We start from the raw sequence: 26,071 nt of genomic DNA, 5'->3' as shown, positions 1-26,071 counted from the left end.
AGGCTTGGCCATAATGAAAAGGGGAAATGCCGACTAACCCCTGAGCTTTTACTAGAATTTAAATAAACGGAAGGCTCCACTGTGGCCTCCATTTATGAGCCAGCACTTTACTCTTTAACCTCTCGGCTCAGGGCTCTTAAAAGCAAACCAGTTTTCTCCTTAAAGACTATTTCTGATGACAGCAGATGTCACCCGCCGCTACCAGGCACAGATGCCGTCCTGCTTGAGGTTAAGGCAGGATGGCACCGTCCTTTCCGCATGACCGCTTCCACCAGTCAGGAGGCCAGGCCTTACACTTCTGTGCCCGCTCAAGAGCAAACCCCTTACGCTCTTTACATCACCGAGCGTGGTTTGAGTGCCATACTGGATCATATTCTAAAGCAAGGTGTCATAAAACGACCGTGCCACGTCTGAAAGCGGTAGAAATTTACGACAGCTGCTTTGGGCTGCTACTGCGGGGATCTGCAGGAGCGCATTCACCTCTTCTGTTGCAGCGATGCGCAGCCGTGCCGCATGAGTCACAGCGGCAGAAACGGCACGGATGTAAACAGGGGGCGGGCTCAGGTAGGCCTAACCTGTACTCGCCCAGCCAATAGAGAGCCGCGTTTCTCTGCCTCGGCCGCAATCTCGAGGTTTCTATTGGTCCTCTGAAGCGTCGATAGCCTTTGACAGCTTCGCAATTACACCGCGGAAAAAAAGAGGAGCGAGAGAGAGAGAGCGAGGGGAAAATGATTAATCTGTCAAAGGCAAATTTGGGATCGGGATGAGAGCTCTGACATCCAGCCGAGCGTAACGCCAGCCCCCGCAGGCGAGCACCATTAATGCACAGGAGTTTCACGCTAAGCCGATGCACTGCCATAGCAGGTGGTGCTCGTATAATCGTCCGAGGGTCTTGTGTCACTTGTCTCTGCTGCCTGATCTGCGCCTCGTTTCAGCACTGGACAGCGACCGGGCACTGAAAACACCGAGGGAATCCTGAGGCGGGGTAAATGTCACAGCCGCACAATAGCTTACCACAATCTTGGCATCAATCCCGTGCTGCATATTTTTTTTATTATTTTTTTTCTACTGGTAGCTGTTTTCTATTGCGATATCACCGTATGCGTGTGTGTCCTCTCGAAGGATGCTTTGTTGTGCCGTTTGTTAAAGCGTGATTCGTGTTTGATTTGTCAAGCCTCCCGGAGCACGGGACTGCGCACGGTGGCGATATGGAGCTCACCGAATGCCCTTGAAAGTGTAGCCTTCATGTGTATGTGTGTGTGTCGCTGTGATTGTGTGTTTTTGTGTCAAAGGGAAATAGAAATAGAGAGAAATAGTGGGGGGAAGAGAAAAGGAGAGAGGGGAGGAGGGCTGTGGTGGTTGGAAGCAACTGCGCAATTGTGTCAATTGTCTGTGCCTATCTGTTCACATCTCCTCTCTGCGCCTCTCTCTCTCTCTCTTTTTCCCGCTGTATGTTTCCTTCTTGGCCTCTCTCTTGTACGCTCTCTCTCTCTCTCTGTCTCTCCGCTGCTTCCACAGTCGGTCCGACCCTCGCTTGGCTCGGGGCAATGCGCGCCTAGATGACTTCACTACATCAACAAGCACCGCGGTAGTCCTGGACTAATATAGCAGAGCCACATCTTTTCCCCCTCATCTCTCCTCCTCCTCCTGCTCTCTCTCTCTCAATTCCTTTCGTCCAAAGGCACCATGGGAAACCGTGGCATGGAGGAGCTGATCCCGCTGGTCAACAAGCTGCAGGATGCCTTCAGCTCCATCGGCCAGGCCTGCAACCTGGACCTGCCACAGATCGCAGTGGTCGGAGGCCAGAGTGCAGGAAAGAGCTCTGTGCTGGAGAACTTTGTAGGCAGGTAAAATTGACAAACAGAAATAGGATAATCCCTTCTCACTTTAACCTTGAGGATGACATAAGAGGCCTATGGGGCCAATCTGGATGTGCGGAGAGTTCAGACCATCTTTCCCCTGCTTTAAGTCACAGTTGAAGCACCTTAAGGCAGATCCAGCCACTTTCTGTGCTGCTGTTTTATTTTCTCTTTTTTTTAGTACCACATATCCATATCTTGTGACCGCCAACAGGGGATGGAGGCTTTATTTGGGTTACAGCAGCACCTTTGGGGATTTTGGCCCAATCAGCACCAGCTGCAGGAGGCCACCTCACAACCCTAAAAATAATAACCGCTGCTTTTCCGTGAACCATGTACTGATGGCGTTATGTTCGGATGTTGTGTAAAATGCAGATTGCTGCATGTAACCTTTATAAAAGCACCATCCTACTGTTCATGCAGAGGTGTCAGCTCCCACTTCTCCAAACACATGAATATTCATAATTTTTTCGCCCTTGATTTATATATATATAAATATATCTGGGTTGTTGTTGTTTTTTTCCAACTCCATAAGCAGCAAGCAGTGAATCTGAAAATGAGAAATACATCCAGGCTCCACAATGACATTTTTTCCTGCTGTCCAGTAGCTACTAGTGTGTTATCTGCTACAAGAATCTCACTATTCTCAGACAATAATGTGTTGCCATGGTTTCTTTATAACCGTGCATTTTAAAGAGATTGGGGATCTTTTAATTGACAGCTAATTATAGCGTCCCTCAGTTGTCTATTAATAGAGAGACGTACTAATCGTATATTCTCTAAATTTGATGAGAACTTTGCTTTTTAAATCGATTAGGGATCCCTTCATGTGTCCGTTTTAAGGGGAGAAGTCCACTGCTCTGTCTGCAAAACAAGCTGTTGGCCGTGATGATTTCTGTGTCTCTGGAAAGAATACCAGCGGGGTTGTTGGAGCTATGCTCAGATTCCAGACACTTGAAAGCATACATTAGAGCATATAGTGTCGACATTTACTTTTAGATGAGAATATTTTACATGCAGGGAGGGTCTATTAAAAGATGCCATTTCATTGCTACTGTTTTTGAAGCTTGAACCACACTACATACTTAAAAAAGTCAGTCGTTATCTGCTGCACCGATTCTGGCCACTCTTTTAAAGCCTGCCTGTCAGTGTTTATGGAGGTGCACAACTAAAATGCCATTAGCTTGAATGTCTTTGTAACCACATATTGCATGTTCTTACAAGCACGCGGTTCCAGATGGATGCATTGATTTAGTTCTGTTTCAGCCCTCATTTAGAGTCGTGATGCTGAGTAATGGTCCATCTGTCCAGCACTGGCTCTGCACAGCGCTGAATGGACAAGTAGTGGGCTTTTAAAAAAAGGAGAAACAACTCACCCACTTTAGGGACTTCTGAGGGTCAATATGTGTTAATAAGGTTCTTGAAACAGACCTTAAAGCATAAGAGGCAGGCTGATAGGTGTGTGGCATGCCTGCATGTGCAAGTCACTATTTTAAAATGGGAGAGCTCGCCGTCAGCGATGCAGCTCTCTATTCTGACCTGTTGTTTATCGGGTCAGGTTGTTCTTTACTGTCAGAGTTATTGTGTTGCAGTAGCAGCAGCTGAAAGCCACAGGACATGTTTTAAAATGGCCCCTTTTCCCCCCACTTGTTTTGAAATGGCCTACAGCAGACTACACGAATGACACTGAAAGCTTTATGCCAGCTGTCATGCCATCGTAACTGGTGTAGTTATAAGAAATTTGCCTTCCAAGGCTTCAAAGGTAGAAGCTGTAAATAACATTATCATTATGCTATCTATAGCCACTCTTGGAAAGAGGTTTACATTTGCTGCGGTTTGATGTAATGAGTTTTGATTGGCTGTCTGTCCTCAGGGACTTCCTGCCCCGTGGATCTGGCATTGTCACCCGCAGGCCCCTGGTTCTGCAGCTTATCAACTCTTCTGCAGGTGGGTGCACACAGCCACACACCCACACTTGCTAGCATGCAAACACACATGCTCTTACACACAAACACACACACACATACAAAACACACAAATGCAGCCTCCTCCTCTCTCCTTTTAAAATGGTACTGCTTTTTTTTCCCTTTCTCTCTGGCTTTTATTCCCTCCCGCTCTGGCATTATTTTCCACTCAGACACATGCAGCACAGCCATTACTAATCTCTGTTATATGCTCTCCATTTTCATCCTCTCAGAATGGGCTGAATTCCTCCACTGCAAAGGGAAAAAGTTCACGGACTTCGATGAGGTTCGCCAGGAGATCGAGGGAGAGACGGACCGTGTCACGGGGGCCAACAAAGGCATATCTCCCGTCCCCATCAACCTGCGGGTTTACTCCCCTAATGGTGCGAAAGGAATAACTCACCTTTTTCCTCTTTTTACTGCCAAGTGCCAGTATGCAGTAACACTTTTGAATCAAACTAGAACGTGACAAGCTGTGAGTCATCATACTCTCGCTGCTCGTTTGAACAGTTGCAGATAGACTCTTTAAAAACTGGGTCATTAGAAACAAAGAAGATAGTTTTGCTAATGAAGTTATTGTGCTGGATATGAATGAGTTTTGATGATGTGAAAGGCAGGCAGGCAACCAGATCATTTAAAGGCTCTGTGTTGATATGGTTGCATAGCATATTCCGTTGTGCTGCTGCCCTCAGATTGTTTGTGCTATTAAGAAGAGGCATTTTTATAGCCATATAAGTCTCAGAATTAAAGGGATATGAAATAATAGACTAGCCAATTCAGCTTCCCACCTTCCGTGACCTTCTGTCAAACTGATAATGTGGATTGTCTTTCATTTTAAAAGCTAATAGCATCATCTACCTGCCATGAAATGCTGAGAGATGGCTGGCTTACTGACTAAGACTTTTATTTCATAGCACTTTATTTACCTGATTTAGTCGTCAATGGAAGTTGTTCTCCCACTGTATCTGCTTCACAGAACTTTATTGCTGCAAAAATGACTACTCGTGTTATTATAAAGCTTTAACCACAGATGATACACTTTAAAAAAGCTAATTTTGAGCTGGAAATGTGAAACTGGTGATAACTTATGAGGTAAAACTAGCTTGCAGTTAGTAAAAGCGTGCATAGCAGTGTATTTACTCATTTACCCTTTAGCTGTTTGCTCTAATTTGCTGATTTAAATTATGGTATCTCAGAGCCGCCTACATATTTAGTCACTGTTGAACAGTTGAACAGACTGAGAAATCTAGCCAAATGCTCTAGTTATCAACCACCATAGTTAAATGAATGTTGGACTAGCTGCACATCACAGAAATGTCAAACCAGTATGGCCAGTTCTTACATTGCATTCCTCTGATTGTGCAGTATTGAACCTGACTCTCATCGACCTTCCGGGGATCACTAAGGTGCCAGTCGGAGACCAGCCCGCGGACATCGAGCAACAGATCAGGGATATGATCATGCAGTTCATCACCAGAGAGAGCTGCTTGATCCTGGCCGTCACTCCGGCCAACACTGACCTGGCCAACTCTGATGCCCTGAAACTGGCGAAGGATGTGGACCCCCAGGGTAAGGCAAGGATGCTGGGGTAAGCACCAGATATTGGGAATAAAAGAGGCTGTAGTAAGGATGTAGAATGAGAAACTGAAGGAAATGAAGTCAGTACACAGTGGCTTTGTGGTTACTGGGCCAGCCTCAGTAAGACTTTCAATCTCTGTCAGCTGCAGGGTGGGTGCTCAGTGTCTGACCTTGTGCTTTGACTGCTCTGAATGTGGAAGCAGAATTTCCCTGTAGGGAATGATCAAGTGTCACATTTTTATTAGAAACGAGGGTCTGAGAGAAGAGGAGAATGGAGATGAGGAATGCACAAATCAAATGATAAACAAGGAAAGGGAAAGAAAACGAATGTCTTAACTTGTGTGGAAATAAAGATAGGCAGATAAGTTGGGGGTAAGAAAAAGCTGCATGAGATGAATAGAAATGATAAGAAAAGAGAAAATAATCCACCTAACTGAAGAGTTTGACCTTCAGACAGGAGACGAAAATACACAAGTGGACAAGAGGGTGAAATAGCTAAAAAGAGGACTTGAACAAAATAACCTTGTGTGAAAGACGAATTATATCAGACAAGAAAAGTGAGGTGAAGGAATACAGGAGGTAAGCAGAAACAGAGAAAGGATGCTTTAGAATAGAGAAAAGAAGAAGAACAAAGCCTGGAAAAAGGGAAGCAATAAAGTATAGCGAGAGCTGGATGCAAAGCTGGATTAAGGCCCAGACCTTCATGAGCCCCAAATGGGAACATTTAGTATAATGGACAACAAACAATAAATGTGTAGCTAATTATAAAAGGAAGCAGATGTGCAATATAAGCTTTTTTGCTCAGTGTGAGGATTGTATAATTTTACACTGTAATAAATACAAAAAAACAAAATACTCACCAGAGTGGATTTTAAATCAAACAATCTGTGTGTAATTGAAGTGCAAGCTGTGAGCATTAATCTGGTGAGTTTGAAAAAAAAATATTGCATTCACTGTTTAGCAATTACACCCATTTTTATACAAAGTTTCCCATTTTCAGAGGTGCAAAGGTTTCTTGGTTGACCGACAGCAGTTTCATGGCCATATGAAGTCTGTTCCATTGTTGTTAGGTAAAATATTTTGTATTTTATAGCTTTTCTCTGGCATTTTAAATACGGGGCCCAAAGAAATGTGAGTGCAAGTGAGGAAGGCCATCATTTTGCCTGAAAAACCTGAGCAATATCATAAACCGTTAATATTATCAAGGTTTACAATCTAGAAACACCTTATTAAGGTTATTAATGGAAATACATGGTGCAAACCACGAGTTAAACTCAAGAAGGCCAGATTAGCCAGAAAACAGATCTGGAAAAAAGTTCTTTGGGCAGATGAGAGCAAGATTGCCTTGCACCAGAAAGATAATAATAATAATAATGCATTGGATTTATATAGCGCTTTTCAAGGCACCCAAAGTGCTTTACAATGCCACTATTCATTCACTCTCACATTCACACACTGGTGGAGGCAAGCTACAGTTGTAGCCACAGCTGCCCTGGGGCAGACTGACAGAAGCGAGGCTGCCATATTGCGCCATCGGCCCCTCTGGCCAACACCAGTAGGCGGTAGGGTAAAGTGTCTTGCCCAAGGACACAACGACCAGGACAGAGAGCCCAGGGATCAAACCGGCAACCTTCCGGTTACAGATGCGCTTCCCAACCCCCTGAGCCACGGTCCCAAATGAAAGGAGATGAGAGGAGACAAACAGGAGAAGGAGAGCTCATGATCTGAAGGATACCACGTTATCTGTCAGACATGGTGATGGTAGCGTTATGACATGGACATGTATGGCTGTGGAACTGGGTCACTAGTGTTTATCGATCATGTGACTGCTGATAGAAGCAGCAGGATGACGTGTGAGGAGTGCTGTCGCTGCAAAACTGATCAGACAGTGGTTCACAGTGCAAATGGATAATGAGCCAAGCATACTGCAAAAGCAATTCAAAGACTTCTCAAGGAAAAGGAATATTCTTCAATGGCAAAATCGTATCCCATCCCAATAGAGCATGCGTTTCCGCTACTGAAGACAAAACTGAAGGCAGAGAGACCCACAAAAAAAAGCCTTGATGGGCATCTTAAGGGGGTAAACATAGCATATGTTGACGTTTATGGGTTCTAGACTTCAGGCAGTCACTAAATGCGAAGGAGTTTCTTTCAAGTATAGAAAACAGTTCTTATATTTAAAATAATACAAGTATTTTATCAGAAATGGCTGGAATTCCTAAACGGTTAAAGCAAAATTTTTGTTAAACCCCTTGAATTAAAGTTGAAAGTCTGCACTTCAGCCGCATCCATACTGTTTGATTTAAAAGCAGGCAAAACTGCAAAAAATTTAATTCTAATCTAATTCTGTGCTTAAAAAGAGTAACCCAAAACCTTTAAAAGAAACTAGTGTTTCCTAATGACTATCACTTCCTTTCCCATTGTATGTCTTTTTGATGCCCTTTCCAGGTCTGAGGACTATTGGAGTGATCACCAAATTGGATTTGATGGATGAGGGCACAGATGCCCGTGATGTCCTGGAGAACAAATTGCTTCCACTTCGAAGAGGTGTGTGTTTGTTTTATTGCGATCTAGCCAGCTTCTATTTGGCTCTTGCCATTTCTCTTCTCCTACAGTTCCTCCGCTCTGAAAACTTCAATCTGTGTTCTTGTTCTCAGAATCAAATGTCTGTCCAGGTTTTACCTGCTTTCACATCCACTCTCTCGTTATTTTACTCGTGTAGTTGCTACTAAGATTCTCATTTTTTTAATATTCGTCTTTGTTCGCTCCCAGGGTACATCGGAGTGGTGAATCGCAGTCAGAAGGATATTGATGGAAGGAAGGACATTAAGGCAGCTTTAGAAGCCGAGAGGAAGTTTTTTTTGTCCCACCCAGCATACAGGCACATGGCTGAGAAAATGGGCACGCCACGCCTGCAGAAAATGCTCAACCAGGTGATCACAGGTTCCCCACCAATGCTTCTCCACCATACACTTTACATAATTAATAAGAGGGCGGCCTACTTTTTTTTTATTGTTGGCTTCCATTATACAGCACATCAGTGTGGGTGATATAAGACTGTAAGTAGATGGAAAACACACTCACGCTTTCTAGCTCAGCTCCTAATAATTTATCATTTAGTGGAGGAGGCATTTCACATTTTCATTCTGCAGTGTAACTGAATGAGTGTTTGGCTAAATCCTCCTTGATTACAGTAAAATAAACAGTCCTGACTGTAATTATTCTGTATTACAAAAAAAGGCAAATATGTAAGAATTATCAATGAAACCATGATTTTAATGCGTTTCATATGGTGGCTTTGTGTCTCTAAAGCAACTTACCAACCACATCCGGGACACCCTGCCAGCTTTCCGCAGCAAGCTGCAGTCCCAGCTGTTGGCTCTGGATAAGGAGGCAGAGGAATACCGGGGATACCGACCCGATGACCCGTCTCGCAAAACCAAGCAGCTGCTGCAGTCAGTACCCCATTTTTCCCACAGCCAAAGCATTCAGATTAGATTTTGCTGGCAGAAAATGTGTTTGCTGCAGAAATCCTACCATATATTGAATATGATGAATCATCGTTGATTTATTTAGAGGTTTTCCATTTTTCATGTTACAGGATGGTGCAGCAGTTCTCCGTGGACTTTGAGAAGAGAATTGAGGGTTCAGGGGACCAGGTGGACACAGTGGAGTTGTCTGGTGGAGCAAAAATCAACCGCATCTTTCATGAGCGTTTCCCCTTTGAGTTGGTCAAGGTGATATACTGAAGTTAAAATGAAATGCAATCACTGGGGTCACATTTAACACAGTCTTACGTCTCACAGCCAGGATTTTAAAATGACACAGATACTTAGATGAAAGCTTTAAAACAACATTATATGGCAGTTGTTTGATTAAATAGGATGGTGTATCTTTTTTTTTTAGCCCCAATCCTCCCTGTGCATTTTCAGATGAGGACATGTCATAAGTTGTAGCTTTGGCCTATTTGTACCTATTAGTACCTAATGACATAAAACTCCACCTTCTGTTGTTTCGTGAATCTGGAACAGCAGAAACAGTGACACCCCTCGTTTTTTTTCTTTCTCATTTTAACCAAATGTAAGTTTTGAAGGATGAATATGACTAAAGTACATCATTTCTTCCTTTGTTTTCCTCCTCTGCTTCCTCCCTATTCTTCATGCACACTGTAATTCCATACTTTATTCTCTATTGTGATTGTCTTTTGAATGATCCTCAAATAGCCTCACCATTAGCGATGTTTCTTCACACTCTGAGTGTAGAATGTTCTTTCTCTTTAATCTTTCAGATTGAAGAGCTCTTGCAGTCTTCCCGCTGTCCCATCCATTACATTTGTTCAGTTCTTTCATTTCTTCCTCTCTGTTCTCCGCAGATGGAGTGTGATGAGAAGGAGATGCGTCGCGAGATCAGTTATGCCATCAAGAACATCCACGGTATCAGGTAGGGTTTTGTCTATCAGGCGAGAATATGATACTGCCTAAACTAGTCTTTGGTCCAACAATCCCTTGTACAGGCCTACATCAACTTGCCAAAAGTAGTTCATGCCAGTTTTTCAAGCTCAAGCATCCAGTTCCTCAAAAATTTTGAGCCTGTGCTCTGCTACTGCTCACAGCTTTCTGGCTGTGGCCACAGATATTCATTCTGGTATGGTGAGAAATTACCAGCATTGAATTTGGTTTGTGAAAAGGCCTGAAAGTATAAAGTTTGTATGAGTATTCATGAACTGGGGTGGAGCAGGCCTTTTCTTTTATTATGTTCAGTTCTGACTATGTGTGTTTCTATATTGATTCAGCGGTGGTTAGCCACTGGAACCAAAAAAAATGCCACCCAAGCAAGAGAAAATCTGACATTTAAGACACCACCACATTTTGAGCCTGAATTCCTTCCAAAAACAAAAACAGGTCTGCAGTGACTCACGTCAGTAGAAGATGGTGATCTATTTATTTTCAGAACCACATGTGAAGGCTGTGGTTACATCTAGCTGAATCAAAACACAAATCAAAAGCAGGAATATATGTGGAACCAAAACACGTGTTACTAATGTTCATCATCTCTTTTCTTGCACTCTTCGTGGGATTCAGGACTGGACTTTTCACCCCAGACATGGCATTTGAAGCCATCGTGAAGAAGCAGGTCATAAAGCTGAAGGAGCCTTGTGTCAAGTGTGTGGACATGGTCATCCAGGAACTGATTAACACCGTACGCCAGTGTTCTAACAAGGTAGCGCTTCTGCTCATTGGCTTTGTTGTACTGGAACAATATTACCAGACTGATGTTTTGGGTTTTCATCTAAAGTTTTTCATTATTTACAATATTATTTCACATTCATTATGTAGAAGGAGTCATAAGCTGTTTACTATGTTTTCAGCTGGAATGCTTCCCCATGCTGCGTGAAGAAACTGAGAGAATTGTCACGTCTCACATCCGAGACAGAGAGAGTCGGGCCAAGGATCAGGTTTGTTGTGTTACTGTTTAGTAACAACTCAAAGGCAACAACACCACAAAAACAAAACAAATATAAAAAAAAAATAGCAAAGATTATCTCACAATTTTTCCAAAACTTGTCACTTGTGTACAAATGGCACATTTTGGCTTTATGTTCTGGATAGCGCCAAGCTAGCTGTTTCTCTGTTTATATTCTTCATGCTAACATAGGCTAACCCGGCTACTGCTCAAGCTAGCGAGCATCAACGAATCTTTTGAAGCACTTTAGTGCAAATATTTGACAATAATATGACAGATTATTAAGTGTTGCTTCACATGCTCTGGTTTTTAGTGAGTAAAATTTTAGCTGTCACTATATTAGTACACTATAATACTATGAGATTTCTTAGCACTAATTAGCAAGTAGCTGTGTCTCTGTTGTGTCAATACAACCTACACCTTAGCACTCCATCTTTTCCCCCGAACATGGTCTTTTCCTGAGAAGAAAGAAACCAACATGGACAAATATTAAAATTTGACACTGCTAAACAAACAGAATAAAAGATGGGTGTAAGCTACCATTATCTCACTGCTTCTTTGTGAAGTTTTTGAGAGCTTCTACTGTCAACATCTTCAAAATAATTTAATGTAATATACAAAATAGATAAATAAAATAAATCAAATCTTTGCAAAATAATAGATATGACAATTTGACCTGTGAAACTGCATGTTCATAGGCTAATAACACGTGATTGACACATTGTTAAGTCAATGACAGTGCAGTTTCATACAGATAATCTAATACTTTGAAACACAATGATAAAGATTCAATTTAGTTTTATTCAACATGAACCAAAATGAGTGACTGAGACCACAAACTGAACAGGTCAGTGTTTACATCAGAAAGCTGTTACCCTATAGATTTCTATAGGATTGGAAGTTACTTGCAACCAATGCAGGTTTAAGGCACTTCAGCATTGACTTCATTTTTCCAACCCAGAAGCCACATTTGTGTGTCATACTGTCTATGATTCATAACAGGGTTTCACAAACCAGTTTGTGACACACTGGATATATGTCCATTTTTTTAAAGTACAGAAAAAAGTGTGGTCTTAATACTGCTTGTCCAACTAAAGAAAGTCAATGCGGATATTTTTCCCAAATTCACACATTGATTTTCATTTCCAGGTTCTGCTGTTGATTGACATCCAGCTCTCTTACATCAACACTAACCACGAAGACTTCATTGGATTTGCTAAGTAAAGAGTCAATCCCCCAACTTAGCTCTACTATGATGCATTCTTTAATACTGCTCATGTCAGGCTAGTAAAAACAAATGCTTAGAAACTCCTCTTTTACCCCATCATGTTTGTCACCTTCTCTTTTCTCTGTTTGCCTCTCATCTCCGCATCGCCCTTCCATCTCTGTTTTGTTGCTTCTGGGCGACAGCGCGCAGCAGAGGAGCAGTCAGACTAATAAGAGCCAGAGTTCAGCAGGCAATCAGGTGAGCATTTGTCACGTCTCGTGTGTCAAACAGTGGAGGTCGAGGGAGTACTGCACACCCACACAGCGGCAAGATGGCTACTGCAAAGAAAATACAAAGAGCTGAAATGAAAGATCTTGTGCAAAGCACTCTCTTTCATTTGAGTAAATCTTATGCATTGCACAAACATTATGTTATATGCATTTTACCTTTGCATTGTTTTTTTTAGATTATGTTATTACTTATTTCTCCCTTTCGTCATGCATGTTGTATTATGTTTTAATTGGGCACCAACTTTGAACAGTGTGTTTTATTTTGATCTCTTTATTTCTTTATTTTTATTTGCTTCAAGTAGCCTTAGTGAAAGAATCTCTTGGGTTCTGTTACTTTTTGCCACCATCATCACTGGTGTTGTTGTTGTTGAGACATTTCCCTTTGTTTGAACCCCTCCTGTGTCATCAAGGTGCCACTTTGCATTTCATCCCCATCCCTTAGTGAGAATCTCAGCTGCCCTCTTAGCTGGGTGTCTGTTGGTGAGTATCGCTCATTGTGGGTTATGGTTTGCAATGTAATTTGTGCCTGCAGTAACAACTCAGCCCATTGTGTGGTGCTCTCCAGCACTGCTACATAAAAGAAAACATTTTCCCCTCATTTTCCACTCTGACAGGTAAAGAATGCTAATTGGCTGTGTACACTTCTGTTGGCCAGAGGGTCAACAGAGGGTAAACTTTAAAACAAGTTGCATTAGAAAATTTGCCTTTTTTTTAGTGCCACATGGTGTCTAAAACCCCCACATCCCTTCCTGTTGTAGGCCTCCTCTCCTCCTGCATCAGGCCTGATCGTAAGAGTTTTCTTTAATAAATGTGTGCTTTCTAACACCGCCTACACCCACCAAGGCCCACAGACTACAGGGGGTTACCAGCTAAACATGTAATAGTGAAAATGTGCTTTTGGCATGGCTGTTAAAGTAAATCTCTAAGATAAGATAATAAAAAAAGATTTATTTTTGGTGTCCTGTGATGCTTTCAGCTACAAAGCAGCTCACTCATTTGGGCCTAAGACACAAAGGCTTTGTAATGATCCGGGTAACCTCCTTTGTGAGTCTTAGGCGGTGTAAGACTGACAGTAATCTAACCTAATAATCACTTGGCACTGTGCCCTCTGGCCTGTTTATGTAGGGCTTGTAGGGTTAATACACCACAGGAGACACACATACACACTCTGTGTGCTTGAAGCACTAAACACGGCGGTCACTTAACCAGCTAACACGGGCCTCTGCTTGTGGCATTGCGAGCACAGTGAATGAGATCGCACTGACACATAGTCACACGCTCGGCTCTGCCGTGAGTCACAAAGACACACCTAACCTGACCTTCACACGCATTTCATCGCAAGTCATGCTTTGGGTGATTTGCACTAATTTGCGGTGTCCGTCTTGAAAGGCGGAGGAGTCGTTGATCGTTAGGACCGTGTCGTTCTCTTTCTTTTACGTGTAGTTTATGTTTTTATTTACTTTTTTGGGGGGAAGGGTTTGTCCGTAGGTGTCTTCCTGACTTTCTGACCTCACCTCCTTCCACCTCACAGGTCATCCGCAAAGGCTGGCTGACTATTAACAATATCAGCATCATGAAGGGAGGAGCCAAGGAGTACTGGTTTGTCCTGACTGCTGAGAGTCTCTCCTGGTTCAAGGATGACGAGGTAGGTTTAAAGCGGCTACGATCAGTATTTTTATACAATGTTATTTCTGTGGCTCAAATGTGCTGTGTGAGGCGTTGGCTGTTGTGATGAGGAGGCCAGGATTTAAGTGTTTGGATTCAGTATCCACGCTTGTCTCCTTATAGTTAATTCGACTTTTTGACTTTGAACTTTTTGTTTCTTCCTGAAAATACTGATATTATGTCACACGTTTACTATACTGGGATAAAAATAACTAAAACTTAAAGACGCTATGCTGAAAGGAAGCAGCATTCAACTTTCTACATGGATACATGACTCAAATCACTGGTCAAAAAGAATTTTATTTATTTATTTATTTCAGTTATCCTTGAAAATATCAAGTACAGACCAACCAGCAGCAGCATACTGGTCTTGTAGCTGAGCACACCATCTGCACCACAAGCCTGCATGAACAGGATGAAGCATTCGGTCCATCCTCCTGGCTTAATCTTGGTGGGCTGATGTCTATCTGCCTGTCTGTGCCTGCTGTACAGGTTGGAGGATATTCTGCACAGCAAGTGTAGATAGGCAGACACACTGCAACTCCCTCAGCCAGTCGGTGTGGTCTCTGCTTGTTTATTGGGCCTCGTTTAGTCTCTTGCTGTGGTACGGCTCCAAAAAGGGGAATGCACAGAGACAATAGCCTTCTCTGCAGCCTTCATTACAACATATGTGCTTCCAATTGGGCGTTCTTTCGACTTATCCCCAGACCGGTCGACTGCTTTTTGTGCATTTTTCAGGCATTGCTGAGCAGCAGATCATCACAGTGATGGAGCAGTTTACTGTATGAGTCACCATTGCGAGGAGTTTTGGCCACATTTCTGTCATTCACTCAGTCTTTCCGTTCATCTTGTGTTTTGTCTCAAATCCCCCCTCATATCTCTCTTTCTTCTCCCCCCACCTCTTTCCTTTGGGAGTTTAGGCATTTGCTTCTTCTTCTTCTTTTGCAAATTTGGAACAGGACCAAATCCCAACCAAATGTTCAATCACAGACACCCAAAATATATGAAAGCACACTCAGCCCTGAGACCAGCACATGGGGCCGCGCAGCGCCGAGTCCAAAGATTGTCATTTGAGACGTCAGTGTGGTGGTGCAGGAAATTATAGACTCCGCTGGCTTCGCCTTGTATATTTCTGTTTTACACTCTGTGAACTTTCTATAGTCCCAATGCACGTGCACATGCGTGGATGCACATAGACACATCTGCACACTCACCCACTCTCTCCCTCTCTCTCTCCCTCTTAATGTGGCTGCCAGTTACTTTGGAACTGCTCGCATTCTTGGCAGGAAAATTATAAGTTTGTAATCCAAACATGAGCCTCCAGTGTTTGCGGTGAAGAGAAACCCCTCGACTCAATATCAGTGCCCTGCTCAACACCCCCCCCCCCCTCCTTCCCGCAATTCGACCAACCTTCAACATCCTTACCAATCACTTCATGACAGTCATTTCCTTTAATCCTTCATATGTGTAATGCTTAAATGTGTTACAGTGTGCAAAAGAGCTCCAGCACAAGATCTCAACTTAATAGACGGAATAATCGCTCTTAGCTGACGCCATATTTATGAGTATAGCTCTCTTTTGTTTTATTTGCATTATCACACTTTTCCTATCAGCCTTTAGCATTTAGCGTTCGACACCTTAGAAGTCTACTATAGCTCCTTTGTCCTGTGCCTCACAGTTTTCCAGTCCCATTCTGACCACCCACTGAAATAACTTCCCTGGAGGTGTCTGACTGTATTTTCAAACTCCACTTGATTGATTGGCCCTTCGTTCCTTTGGCTTGTGTTTGATGCTTTGCAGCCACATTCGCTCCTCCTCCTCGTCCTCCTCCTCCCCAATCCCCCCACCCCCACTTCCACAGGACCACATCTTCATCAGAGGCACCAGGCTAGCAGCCTGCACATTTACTCATTCATGCCATAAATTATGCGAGCTTGTGGGTTAAAGCTTCTGATCGGACTAGAGAATATTGATTCTTGTTTTTTCTTCTTCTTTTTTTTACACCCTGGTTTTTCAAAGCTGCACTTAGTGTTGGTGATGTTTGGTGATATATGTTTATTCCCCAAAAGAACCGAAAGGAAAGTGGTGAGCGTTAGAGGGCGCTTTGGACAAAATACAGATGCATACGGAACAAATACAGACTGCAAAAAGATTCAAAATAGTGAAGAGTGAGGAAGAAGCAAAAGATGCAATAAAAACAAACCCACCCCACACACACACACACACATGTCGAAGACCTGAAATAGAAACAGAGAGAGAGAAAGGGACACAGAAAGACAGACTGACAGAAGAGGGTCCATGCCCAGTCTAACCAATGTGCAGACTACTGTACACCAGTATGACAATGAACAGGTAGTCTGAACACTGGGTGGACGGAGCCGGAATTAGAGCCAGGCCTTGTGCGCTGGTTTTCCTGCTTCCCCAGATGCTTGCGGCTCCGTCGTCCGTGCCCTCCCTTCGCCTCCTCTCCATTTTGGCAGCAAAGGATCCAGCGTGTCGAAAACTTTTCAAAAAAGCGCGATGCTGTCTCAGCCGCATTCGTCTCTTTCCCCCCTTTTGGTTTTTGGGTCGCATCTCTCGTTTATTTGTTTTGGTGGGCGTTTAAGCTCGGGGTCCCCTCGCGGTCCGTTTTGGTCACGCCGGCCATGAGGAGTATCCAGCCTTGACGTGGCATATTCGCTCAGACGACCGGGACAGACTGGCTACACGTTCAGGGAGGGGATATTACAAAAAAGAGGGAAAGAGAGAGACGGAGGGTGGGGGGGAGGCAGAGGGGGGAGTGAGTGAGTGAGTGAGTGAGAAAGGGAGAGGAAGAGGGAGGGGACCTATGTGACCATATATGGGTTGTAGTGACCCCTTGGGGAATAGAACACAGAAGGGTCTGCAGAGTTTTCCTGCGTCTTCTTCTCCCGTCCTTATCGCCTTTAATTCTTACCTGCAAGCATCTAGCACCACGTTCCAGACCATCGCGCCAGATGTGAACTTTCTTCTGCAAATCTTTTGTAAATCCACTTCAGCACTTCTTCTTCTCGGTCTTACCTCCTCCCTCCTTCAGCCGCCATCTCTTTAACTTCTCCCTCCTTCCCTGCTTCCCTGTGTGCTGCTAAGCACTACCAGATGTTGAGTTTTAACGCCAGGCTGTCATTTAATCTCTCTTGCTCCCTCTCTCTCTCCCTCATTCAAAAAAAAAAAAAGAAGAAGGAGAAAAATCAGGCAGGAAGTGGGCCCCTCTGGAATGGGAAGGAAAAATATTGAAAAAATATTGAGGGGGAGGGATAAAAGAAAAAAAAAAAGACAGTTAAGAAAGATGAAGGCTGGGATGAAAAAAATAAAAGATCTGTCACAGCTCCTGCCAGAACCTGTGTGTCATCCACATCAACACCACTGCTTGAGTGGTGTGTTATCTGGACCTCCTGTGCGATTATATCAGCGTTTTCTCCTTCTTAACCACGACCAGAGTTTCCCCGCCCGTCAGCTACCAGCTCTCCACCAGCAAAACGCACCGTGAAGATCGACTGTGTCTTGACCCACACTGTAATGACTTCCACATGTGCTCTCCTTCTCCCTTTTTCTTTCTCTGTTTCTCCCTTCCCACCTACTCACCCCACTGCCCCCCACCCTCTTACCTCCCACTCTCATTTCTCCCCCATTCCTCCTCCCTCCTGTCCCTCCTCTTACTCTTTCAGCTCTTTTTCCTCTCTTACAAAAAAACGGATGTCACCTTTTCTCTTACCTATGTCACATAATGCTGTTCTTTGCATGACAGATGAAAATGTTTCGGTTAAAAAAAGTGATTGCGGTACGTACCTTCTGCTTTCCTGGTCTGCAGGAGAAAGAGAAGAAGTACATGCTGCCCCTGGACAACCTGAAGGTGCGCGACGTGGAGAAGAGTTTTATGTCCAGCAAGCACATATTCTGCATCTTTAACACGGAGTCAAGGTCAGCTGAGAGACCTTCAAATATCTGCTTTTTTATTAACCTTTGTAATAGTCGGATTTATAGACGCCTAGAGGAACCAAGACTTATTAGAGCACACGCATGGAGAAGACGGAGGCCTGTGTGTTGAAGCAGAGGCTGAAATGTTTGGGATTATGTTTCTTATAGTGAAGTGTGAATACAGGTTAAGACAAGCTACAAAGATTTAGGTTTGATCCTTCTCAGTTTTTGAAGTTTGACTGTTACATTTGATGTACATTTGGTGTTACGACACACTATCTTTTAGACACCGCATGTTATAGAAAATTGCCGCAACAAACTGAGGTCCTTGAAGGTCTTGATGTTGCAGTAGTGAGCTGATGTACGTGCAGAGTGCCAAAACACCATCTAGCAAATAAGCATATACATATGTTGATTTGTTCATATTTAAAAAGAGGCTTGGATGTGGCATTTGATTCTGTTCATCAACTGAGCACCACTAACTCTAATCAGAGGCATTCTCAAAGGAATAGATATGAAGAATGTAAAAAATAAAGAAACTGCAACACTGGCAGGCCTAATGCTGCAGAAAGAATTGTTACTTTGATTGTCACAAGCATGGAGAATAAAATAAATAAGTAAAATAAAGAGATTAACATATTTAAGTTACTGCTCAGTGTGTGCTCTCTGCCGCTGTTTATTTTTAACATGATAGCCTCACATTAGAGGTTTGAAACTTTAAACTGCACATTCTTAAATATTAAAGGTCACTCTGTGAGTTCGACTCAGACTCTGTTTCATAGCCTAAAAGAAGAAATGGAAATGACTTTAGTTTCATTCATATTGCATCAAAGTAAATAAGTAATAGACAAAGCATTAAATGCATTAAATTAAAGTTCCTCTCCCTTTTACTGTCTGCTATAGAAATGTATGATTTGTACAGTGGGTTCAACGTAACCAACGTTCTGTAATTTTACATATTTCTATATTATGGTTTAAGCTTATTTCTTTATATTGTGGCAAAACTGAGATGTGTTGAAATTGCACTCATTCTTATATTCAAATATCTCAAGGATTAAATTTGTGGTTAAACTTCTTCATTACTATCAGAAAGATGAGTTTCACCAGTTCGGTTGACTTAAGATCAAAGTGAGCTGTACATGACTCACAATGCAAAATGAGTTTGACATCCCTGCAGTTTCCACTGCTGGAACTGTAAAGTTGGCTGCAGGTCGCATATACACACACACATTCCTGTATTCCACTTACAGGATACTGTATGTAAAGAATCAGTAAAACATCAAACAACATTTTAAGATAAAGTAGAGCTTTATCTATAATACACAGACAATCCTGCTCCGTTTGGTTTGTTAAAGAAGAGCATCCCAGCTCTTTGTATGAGGTGCGGTGGTGAGTGAGGAATCACATGTGATAAAAAGCGGCTTTGATACATGGAGTAAGCAGCTTGTTGGGAGGGGCGTGATACATATTTATACAATATCATAATTAAACAAAAATCTAATCATCAAAATCAAACACAAATAAATGTGCAACAATTTTATGACTAGTGGAAGAGAAACACGATTTGTTTCTGAAATTAAGATAAATCTTCACCTACTATCCATCCAGACTGTCGGCAAGAAAGTCTTACACATAGACAATAGACTCTTGGCCTTCTGTTTGATACTGTATCAGAAGCAGATTTCAAATTGAGAAATCCAGATTATTTGCTTAATTAAATACACTCTTCTACTTTTTTACATGGGATAGTACAGATTATGAGCTTTGTTCTCGCTTTGTCTCACACATGCTCTCCTGTCCTCAGGAATGTGTATAAGGACAATCGCACCCTGGAGTTGGCCTGCGACTCTCAGGATGATGTGGACAGCTGGAAATCGTCTCTCCTGCGTGCTGGGGTCTATCCTGAGAAGACAATTACGGTTGGAAAAAATTCCATTAATTTAGCTCCTTTCATTTAGTTTTTATGTAGAGCCAGTTGCTGACAGCATGAGGCTTAAGGCAGGTCAGGTTTAAGGTTAGAGTTAATAAAAACATATTTAAAGAAAACTTGAAGTGAACAAAAAGTGATGCAGTTGCAGCAATGAAAAAAATCCAGTAAACCAAATGAGGCAAATACAGAAAGCCAGCAGGAAAAGGCACAGGACGGGGAGACAAGACTATGATCAAATATCACATGGATTATTTGCACAGACAAGGCACAGGTGAACTAAATCAAAAAAATAATGAGGGCAGGGTGAAGAACAAAGATGTGAAAGGTCACAGAAATCCACATAAGCAACTAACCTTTACAATAAAATGGGAAGGTTACAACTACATACAGGGCAACATGGGAAAAGGAAAACACTCGTATACACATAACATACGGTGACTTTTGATCCCACATGCTATGCTTTAAAGTAAAAAACAAATCCAATATAAAATATACCGAACAAAGCAAAATTATAGAAAATCTGAAGTTACCATGCAAATGTACACTTGCCAGTTCCATTATTTGTAAGCCGTCTACCAGCATGGATCTAAATGTTGCCTTTCTACATCTGCAGGTTGAGAGTGAGACCACCACCAGCACAGACAACTTCTCCATGGACCCTCAGCTTGAGCGTAAAGTGGAAACCATCCGTAACCTGGTGGACTCTTATATGGCTATAGTCAACAAGTGCATCAGGGACCTCATGCCCAAGACCATCATGCATCTCATGATCAACAATGTAAAAATAAATACTTAAATGTCTTCATTAAATAGGAAACAAAGACAATTTTTCTTTGGTTGTTACTGTTTTAAAACAGCAGGACTGTGCTTTTTCTTCATTTTCACAATTATGATTTTCCATCTTCCACTACCTCTTTCTGCCACTAGGTGAAAGACTTCATCAACGCAGAGCTGTTGGCCCAGCTGTACTCTGCCGGTGACCAGAATGCCCTAATGGATGAGTCCCAGGAGCAGGCCCAGAGGAGAGACGAGGTACTGAGAACCCACCAGGCCTTGAAGGAGGCGCTGGCTATCATCGGTGATATCTCCACTTCTACCATTACTGTCCCACTGCCTCCACCTGTTGACACCTCCTGGGTGGGAGGATCTAGTGGTGGTCGCAGGTAAAGTAAAATTACAGTACACATGGAGACTGTGACCATTTGAAATAAAGGCATTTGGTGGTATGACGATATTCTGTTACCGCATATCTTGCCTTGTCCAGGTCTCCTCCTCCCAGCCCCACTGCTCCAAGGAGGATGTCTTCAGGCCAACGTCCAGCTCCCAGAGGGGCCCCGCCACCACCAAACCGCCCAGGACCCCTGGGGCCCTTCAATAACAGTGCTGATAGCCCTCAGGCTCCCAGCCGCCCAAACCGGGCCCCTCCTAGCATCCCAAGGTGAGTACAGTCCTCGCCTCGCTTCCAGTTCTCTTTTCTTTGTATTAATTAAGTACTCTATTCATTTACTGATTGAATAAAATATGGAATCACCTAGAAATGATCAAGTTTGAGAAAAGTAAATCCAGAAACAGCTCTTTATGTGCTCTTTGTGAGTTTTATATTTTTCAGCAGCAATCTGCTCTCCCGGGGCTTCTGTAGTAGTCAACTAACAATAGTTGAGCAGTGAGCTGAAGTAGATGCCGTTTAATATTAATACAGATTCTTCTGTAAGTCACATGGTATACCTAAAAGTTCAAAAATGCACAGATTTTGAAATAAAATGCAATATGAAACTAATTCTCAGGAGAAGGAGGTTTGAGCAAATGTGCATTAGCTTTCTGGCAAACACCATGTGGAACGTCCCTCACGCTGATCTCACTGGCATTTCTGTATTTTACTGTGAATATGTTATATGCACTGGTTTCATATCTACTTGTGCGCTCAAAGCAGTTTATACAACATGGCTCATTCTTCATTGACACCCACTCCAACAAGCCCTTTTTTCAATGCTAAAGGGCTTTCTAGCTAACATTCACACACTTGACACAAAGCTACCACCATCCCCGTTTACACTAGCTCAGCACAAGGCAGGAAACAGCTAGTACTTAAAGGTTACACAGTTAGCCAGTATAATGTAACACATTTATCTGCTCATATCTGTACAAAAACCCCAAACTTAAAGATTTTGGAATTTGATGCCAGACATTCTGACTGAGCCAACCAGGCTAGCTCATGCTAGGCTAAGCTAACTTACTGCTAGTAGTAGCTTAATATTTAGCTTACAGAAATGAGCACAGTATAATACAGACTTGTATTTCCCAAAATGACAAACTGCTTCAATAAAAAAATCTCTACATTCCTCAGATTTTATATTTATTTGGCTTTACTGTGGAAGACAAAGTTTTTACTTTTTCTTGTTAATTTCCTCTTTACATATCTTATTCACGATGTAAAGAAATATCTTTTAAATTTGTGTGAACACTAAAGGTTACTCTCTTATCTCGTCTTCCCTTCTCTTCTTTTTTCTTCTCATCTTTTCTAAAATCACCTTATCATCCTGCTCTACGGCACCTCACACCACATAATTACCTATACTTTTCCTAAGTCGGCGGCCCCCTCCATCTCCTACAAGACAAGTCCCTCCATAATCATATAAAGGGATTCCCCATATCCTTATCTCCTTCCCTTATCCATTTCATCCCCTCACTCTTAGCCATGGCTCTGCTGTCCTGGTCTCTTCTTAGTGCTGACACTGAAGTCTTTGACCCCCTTTGACCCTCGATTTCCTGCCAGGTGACGATGTCCATATATTTATGTACAATATGGTACTTGTCTTGTGGTGTATGTGTACGTGTGCTTGTTGCTCGCCTGTGGTCCAGGTTTGCTTAGCAGGTCCACTACCCAGTATCGGTCCCTGGAACCTCTCCCCCGTCCACAAACCCTTTGCCAAGTCAACCACCGCCCCCACTTTGCTGCTTCTACATGAAAATACGCTCAGCAGTCGTACTGCCCTACTCATTCCAAAATGCAGCATGGCACATAAGCTGCTTTTATTGCATGGGAGTGTATGTGTGTAGAGTGCGTGCGTGTATGCGTGTTTTGTGCGTATGTATATGGGGGAGGGACTAATTTGCCTATATGTAGGCTGAGTTTGATTTAGTATTGTATTAATTTATTGTATAATGCCCCCTCCCCTCCTAAGTGTTAAATATCAGCTTGATGTTCTCTTAGGAACAGAAGTTGTAACTTAGTATGTGTGTGAATATGCATTTTCGTGTGCGGATAACTCTGTGTATGTGCGTGCGTATGGGCGTGCGGGAACACGTGAGCATGTGCCGTCTGTCTGCACGTTTGTTGGCGTTTCAGTTTCTATTTGTTTTCATGGTCAAAGCTGTTAATGATGAATCAAAAAACCCTCCGGGGTCAATTTTAATGTTGGACTTTTGTGAGTTGTTCCTGTGTTGTAGTAGCAGCCATACACACATAGCAAGGCTGAGGAGCACCTTCAGTATTCTCTCTATATAGAAAACAGCCTCAATACTGCATTTAACCTCGTCATAGGTGTCCACCTGTGCTGTAACAATGGTCAAATTGTGACCCTTGCAGCCTTAAGCTTCGATGCAGACGCTGACAGTAAGATGAAAAGAGAAAGAATACCTATTTTAACGTGGCAGAACACACGTTCATCCATTAACAAAGAAAGGACATGTTCTTACACGTTTCCATTTAGCCTTTTTCTCAGGTTCGAAACATGCGACTCCATGCATATCATGACTAGCATTCCTATTTTCAAACTCTTCTAGTCTCTTCCGTTTTACTCGCAATCACTTAAGCTGGCTGGTCAGCGTTTGTATCAGCGCTCAAGGTTGTATTGTCAACGTATAAGTGCTTCTCTGTCAGTTTGTTATTGTGTATGTGGGCCTAAACTGTGTTCTAATGTATATAAAGTAGGTAATGATAAGGAGATACTGTACCTGTGGACTATAAAGACCTCATCAAGGATCCTAGCGCTTTAATCGTTCTCTCTCGTGTCTCTACTCACTAAATGCTCTCTTCTCTCTAATTTAGACTGCCTTACCGGCTTGAACTACAATTCTGTATTGCCAAAGCTAAATGTAGAAGGGGATAGGTAAAGGTAATTAAAAAAAATAAATCTGCTGATGACCAACAGCAAAACGGTTCCATTTGTAGTGAAATTGCATTGTTTAGCAGAGGGCGTACTGTTAAATTGGGGAAATGCATCAGTTGTTATTTTCTGTGTCTCTGTATCTCTTCTCAATAAACTTCTCCCTCATAATGTCACACTTTGCCAGACTCTTTATTGTTTCATTCACAGGATTTTAGACTTGTATTTCTATGCAGGTTTAAAAATTAAATGTGATTATTGCTACATTTAGTATCTTATTATTACTTTAACTTCAAAAATATTTGATTCAAACTTTTTGGTTAGAAGATGGCACTTTTAGTGGAAGAAGGACTTAAGAGAAGAGGTTCACCTGAAAAAACAGGATGACCACACAACCGTAAAATTAACAGAAATGAAACTCCTGTTGTAAAGCTTTGTAAAATGTAAATAAAAACACAAATTAATGACTTTCCAAATGAGGAAAGGGACAGAAAAAACTGAAAATGTTGTATAATGCTAATAAACACATGGTGGAACATCTCACAAGTAATAAAGTCAATTCCCAAATAATCTAGTAAGTTCACCATCTATGGTACATAATATCATTAAATGATTCAGAAAAATTAATCTTTGTATGTGAAGAACAAGGATAAAACTTGCACTGAATGGCCACAAACTGTCCTGTTTGTTGACCAATAACTATTTATACATTTTGAAAATCTGATCTCAAGATACACTTATTTACTTCCAAATCTAGCATCCATATTTCCATGAGATGGTGCACATGTGAACAATGTCGTGAACAATATGTGCATTTTTTGGAGCAACATGTAATCTCGACAAGCTATTTGGCACAGAAGGCCTTGCTTACATAAGCAAAGCAATGCCAAACCAAGTTCTGCGAGCATTAAAGCTGCATGGTGTAGTGATTTGGCACTACATAAATAAAATTGAATAAAAAAAATGTTTTCAAAACTGCAGCCAAGGTTTTAAAGTCTTATTTATGTGCTATCTTGAAGCCCAGAGATGCTAGATTTACCTAAATGGTTATAGTTCTTTATGTAAAAAGTGTTTAAAAATGTTAAAAAAGTAGTCTTAGCATCAATTGCATTTATGCATTTAGAAGTTTCAGTTTGTGAGCATTACAAACTGAAACCGTACAAAAGGGTCAGTCAGTGGCAATTTCCTCTGTTCACCATCCCAAACATCAATATGTGGACAGAGAACTGCACATCTCAGATTAACAACAATGATCTTGTCGTGTTTGCTGGATCAGAGTGTTTTACACTGGTTATTTGCTTTCCTCAACTAAAACAAAGGTTTGTTACAGTTTCTATGCTTTTTTTTGTGCAGACATTAAGCCTTCCATAATGTAGAAAATGTACTAAAATTCTGCTTAGAGATGGTGATGTGTGTAAGATATATGTAATGAACGTTATTAACATAAATTAATAGAACAGACATAGGTAAACTATACCATCTGTCACATTTTGTGGCACTAACACAGTATTTAGTATGCGGTTTGCATGTCCACTGCACAAGAAAAACCTCTTGATGTTAAAGTAATGTGATTCACTTGTAGCCACTTGGTGGCAGCAGAAGTCTAGGTTGGTCTGGTAGTAAAAGTTTATTTCAACCAGGGAAAAAACAAAAAACTGTTCAGTACATTAATTTCACTACATTAATTTGTAGCGATGTTACATGATTTCTGATTTTCATGCATTGGTAAGAAATTAACTGCCAAACTCTACATTATGACCACACAATTTGAAATTGAGTGCAAAAGCACATTGAGTGCTCATTTAGTGTAGAAAAGCACTTTAAAAGAACCAGTCCATTTACCATTTACCAAAAGACCCAGAAAAAAGTGTTTCTTTTAGCACATTTCGTTCGTTAGTTATGAATGTAGTCCTGTAAAAAAAATTTTCTTAAAGCCAAGGACTCATTTTTGTCTAAGTCCAAATGTGCACTCAGTCATCCCCAAATCAGGATGTGGTATCTTTGTCCTCTCAAAGTCCAAGTGTGCTTTGTATTATGACTGGCCACATGCCCTGTAGTCACACTAAGCTAAAG

The 26,071-nt window shown here is 42.0% G+C and overlaps 1 protein-coding gene across 3 annotated transcripts; it reads left to right on the top strand.

The window, feature by feature from the left end:
* The first annotated feature begins 663 nt into the window (after positions 1–663).
* dnm3b (dynamin 3b) lies at positions 664–24,174 on the top strand. Of its 3 annotated transcripts, none has more exons than XM_084912412.1 (21): positions 664–985; positions 1,519–1,847; positions 3,733–3,806; positions 4,057–4,206; positions 5,189–5,392; positions 7,850–7,948; positions 8,174–8,334; positions 8,714–8,856; positions 9,003–9,138; positions 9,774–9,841; positions 10,483–10,621; positions 10,770–10,856; positions 12,014–12,084; positions 12,275–12,329; positions 13,893–14,006; positions 17,856–17,965; positions 19,767–19,881; positions 20,506–20,670; positions 20,820–21,055; positions 21,157–21,330; positions 22,505–24,174. In XM_084912412.1, the coding sequence occupies exons 2-21, from the start codon at positions 1,687–1,689 to the stop codon at positions 22,518–22,520; spliced, it is 2,478 nt and encodes an 825-aa protein (XP_084768538.1). In that variant the 5' UTR covers positions 664–985; positions 1,519–1,686; the 3' UTR covers positions 22,521–24,174. The 3 variants fall into 3 exon arrangements, with proteins under 3 accessions (XP_084768538.1, XP_084768537.1, XP_084768536.1); XM_084912411.1 differs by having other exon boundaries at positions 665–985; positions 1,682–1,847; positions 22,478–24,174; XM_084912410.1 differs by having other exon boundaries at positions 665–985; positions 22,478–24,174.
* Positions 24,175–26,071: the final 1,897 nt, after the last annotated feature.

Source organism: Perissodus microlepis, chromosome 18, assembly GCF_051167445.1.
Source record: "Perissodus microlepis isolate ML-2025 ecotype Zambia chromosome 18, ASM5116744v1, whole genome shotgun sequence".
Classification (NCBI taxonomy): Eukaryota; Metazoa; Chordata; class Actinopteri; order Cichliformes; family Cichlidae; genus Perissodus; species Perissodus microlepis.
The sequence above is the reverse complement of the archived record's forward strand: the minus strand, read 5'-3'. Positions and strand labels throughout refer to the sequence as shown.

Coding starts and splice junctions, on each gene's coding strand:
- dnm3b (XM_084912411.1), top strand. CDS start 1,687: ATGGGAAACCGTGGCATGGAGGAGCTGATCCCGCTGGTCAACAAGCTG. Junction 5,393..7,849: donor GAAGGATGTGGACCCCCAGG/GTAAGGCAAGGA, acceptor TGCCCTTTCCAG/GTCTGAGGACTATTGGAGTG. Junction 19,882..20,505: donor ATCCTGAGAAGACAATTACG/GTTGGAAAAAAT, acceptor CTACATCTGCAG/GTTGAGAGTGAGACCACCAC.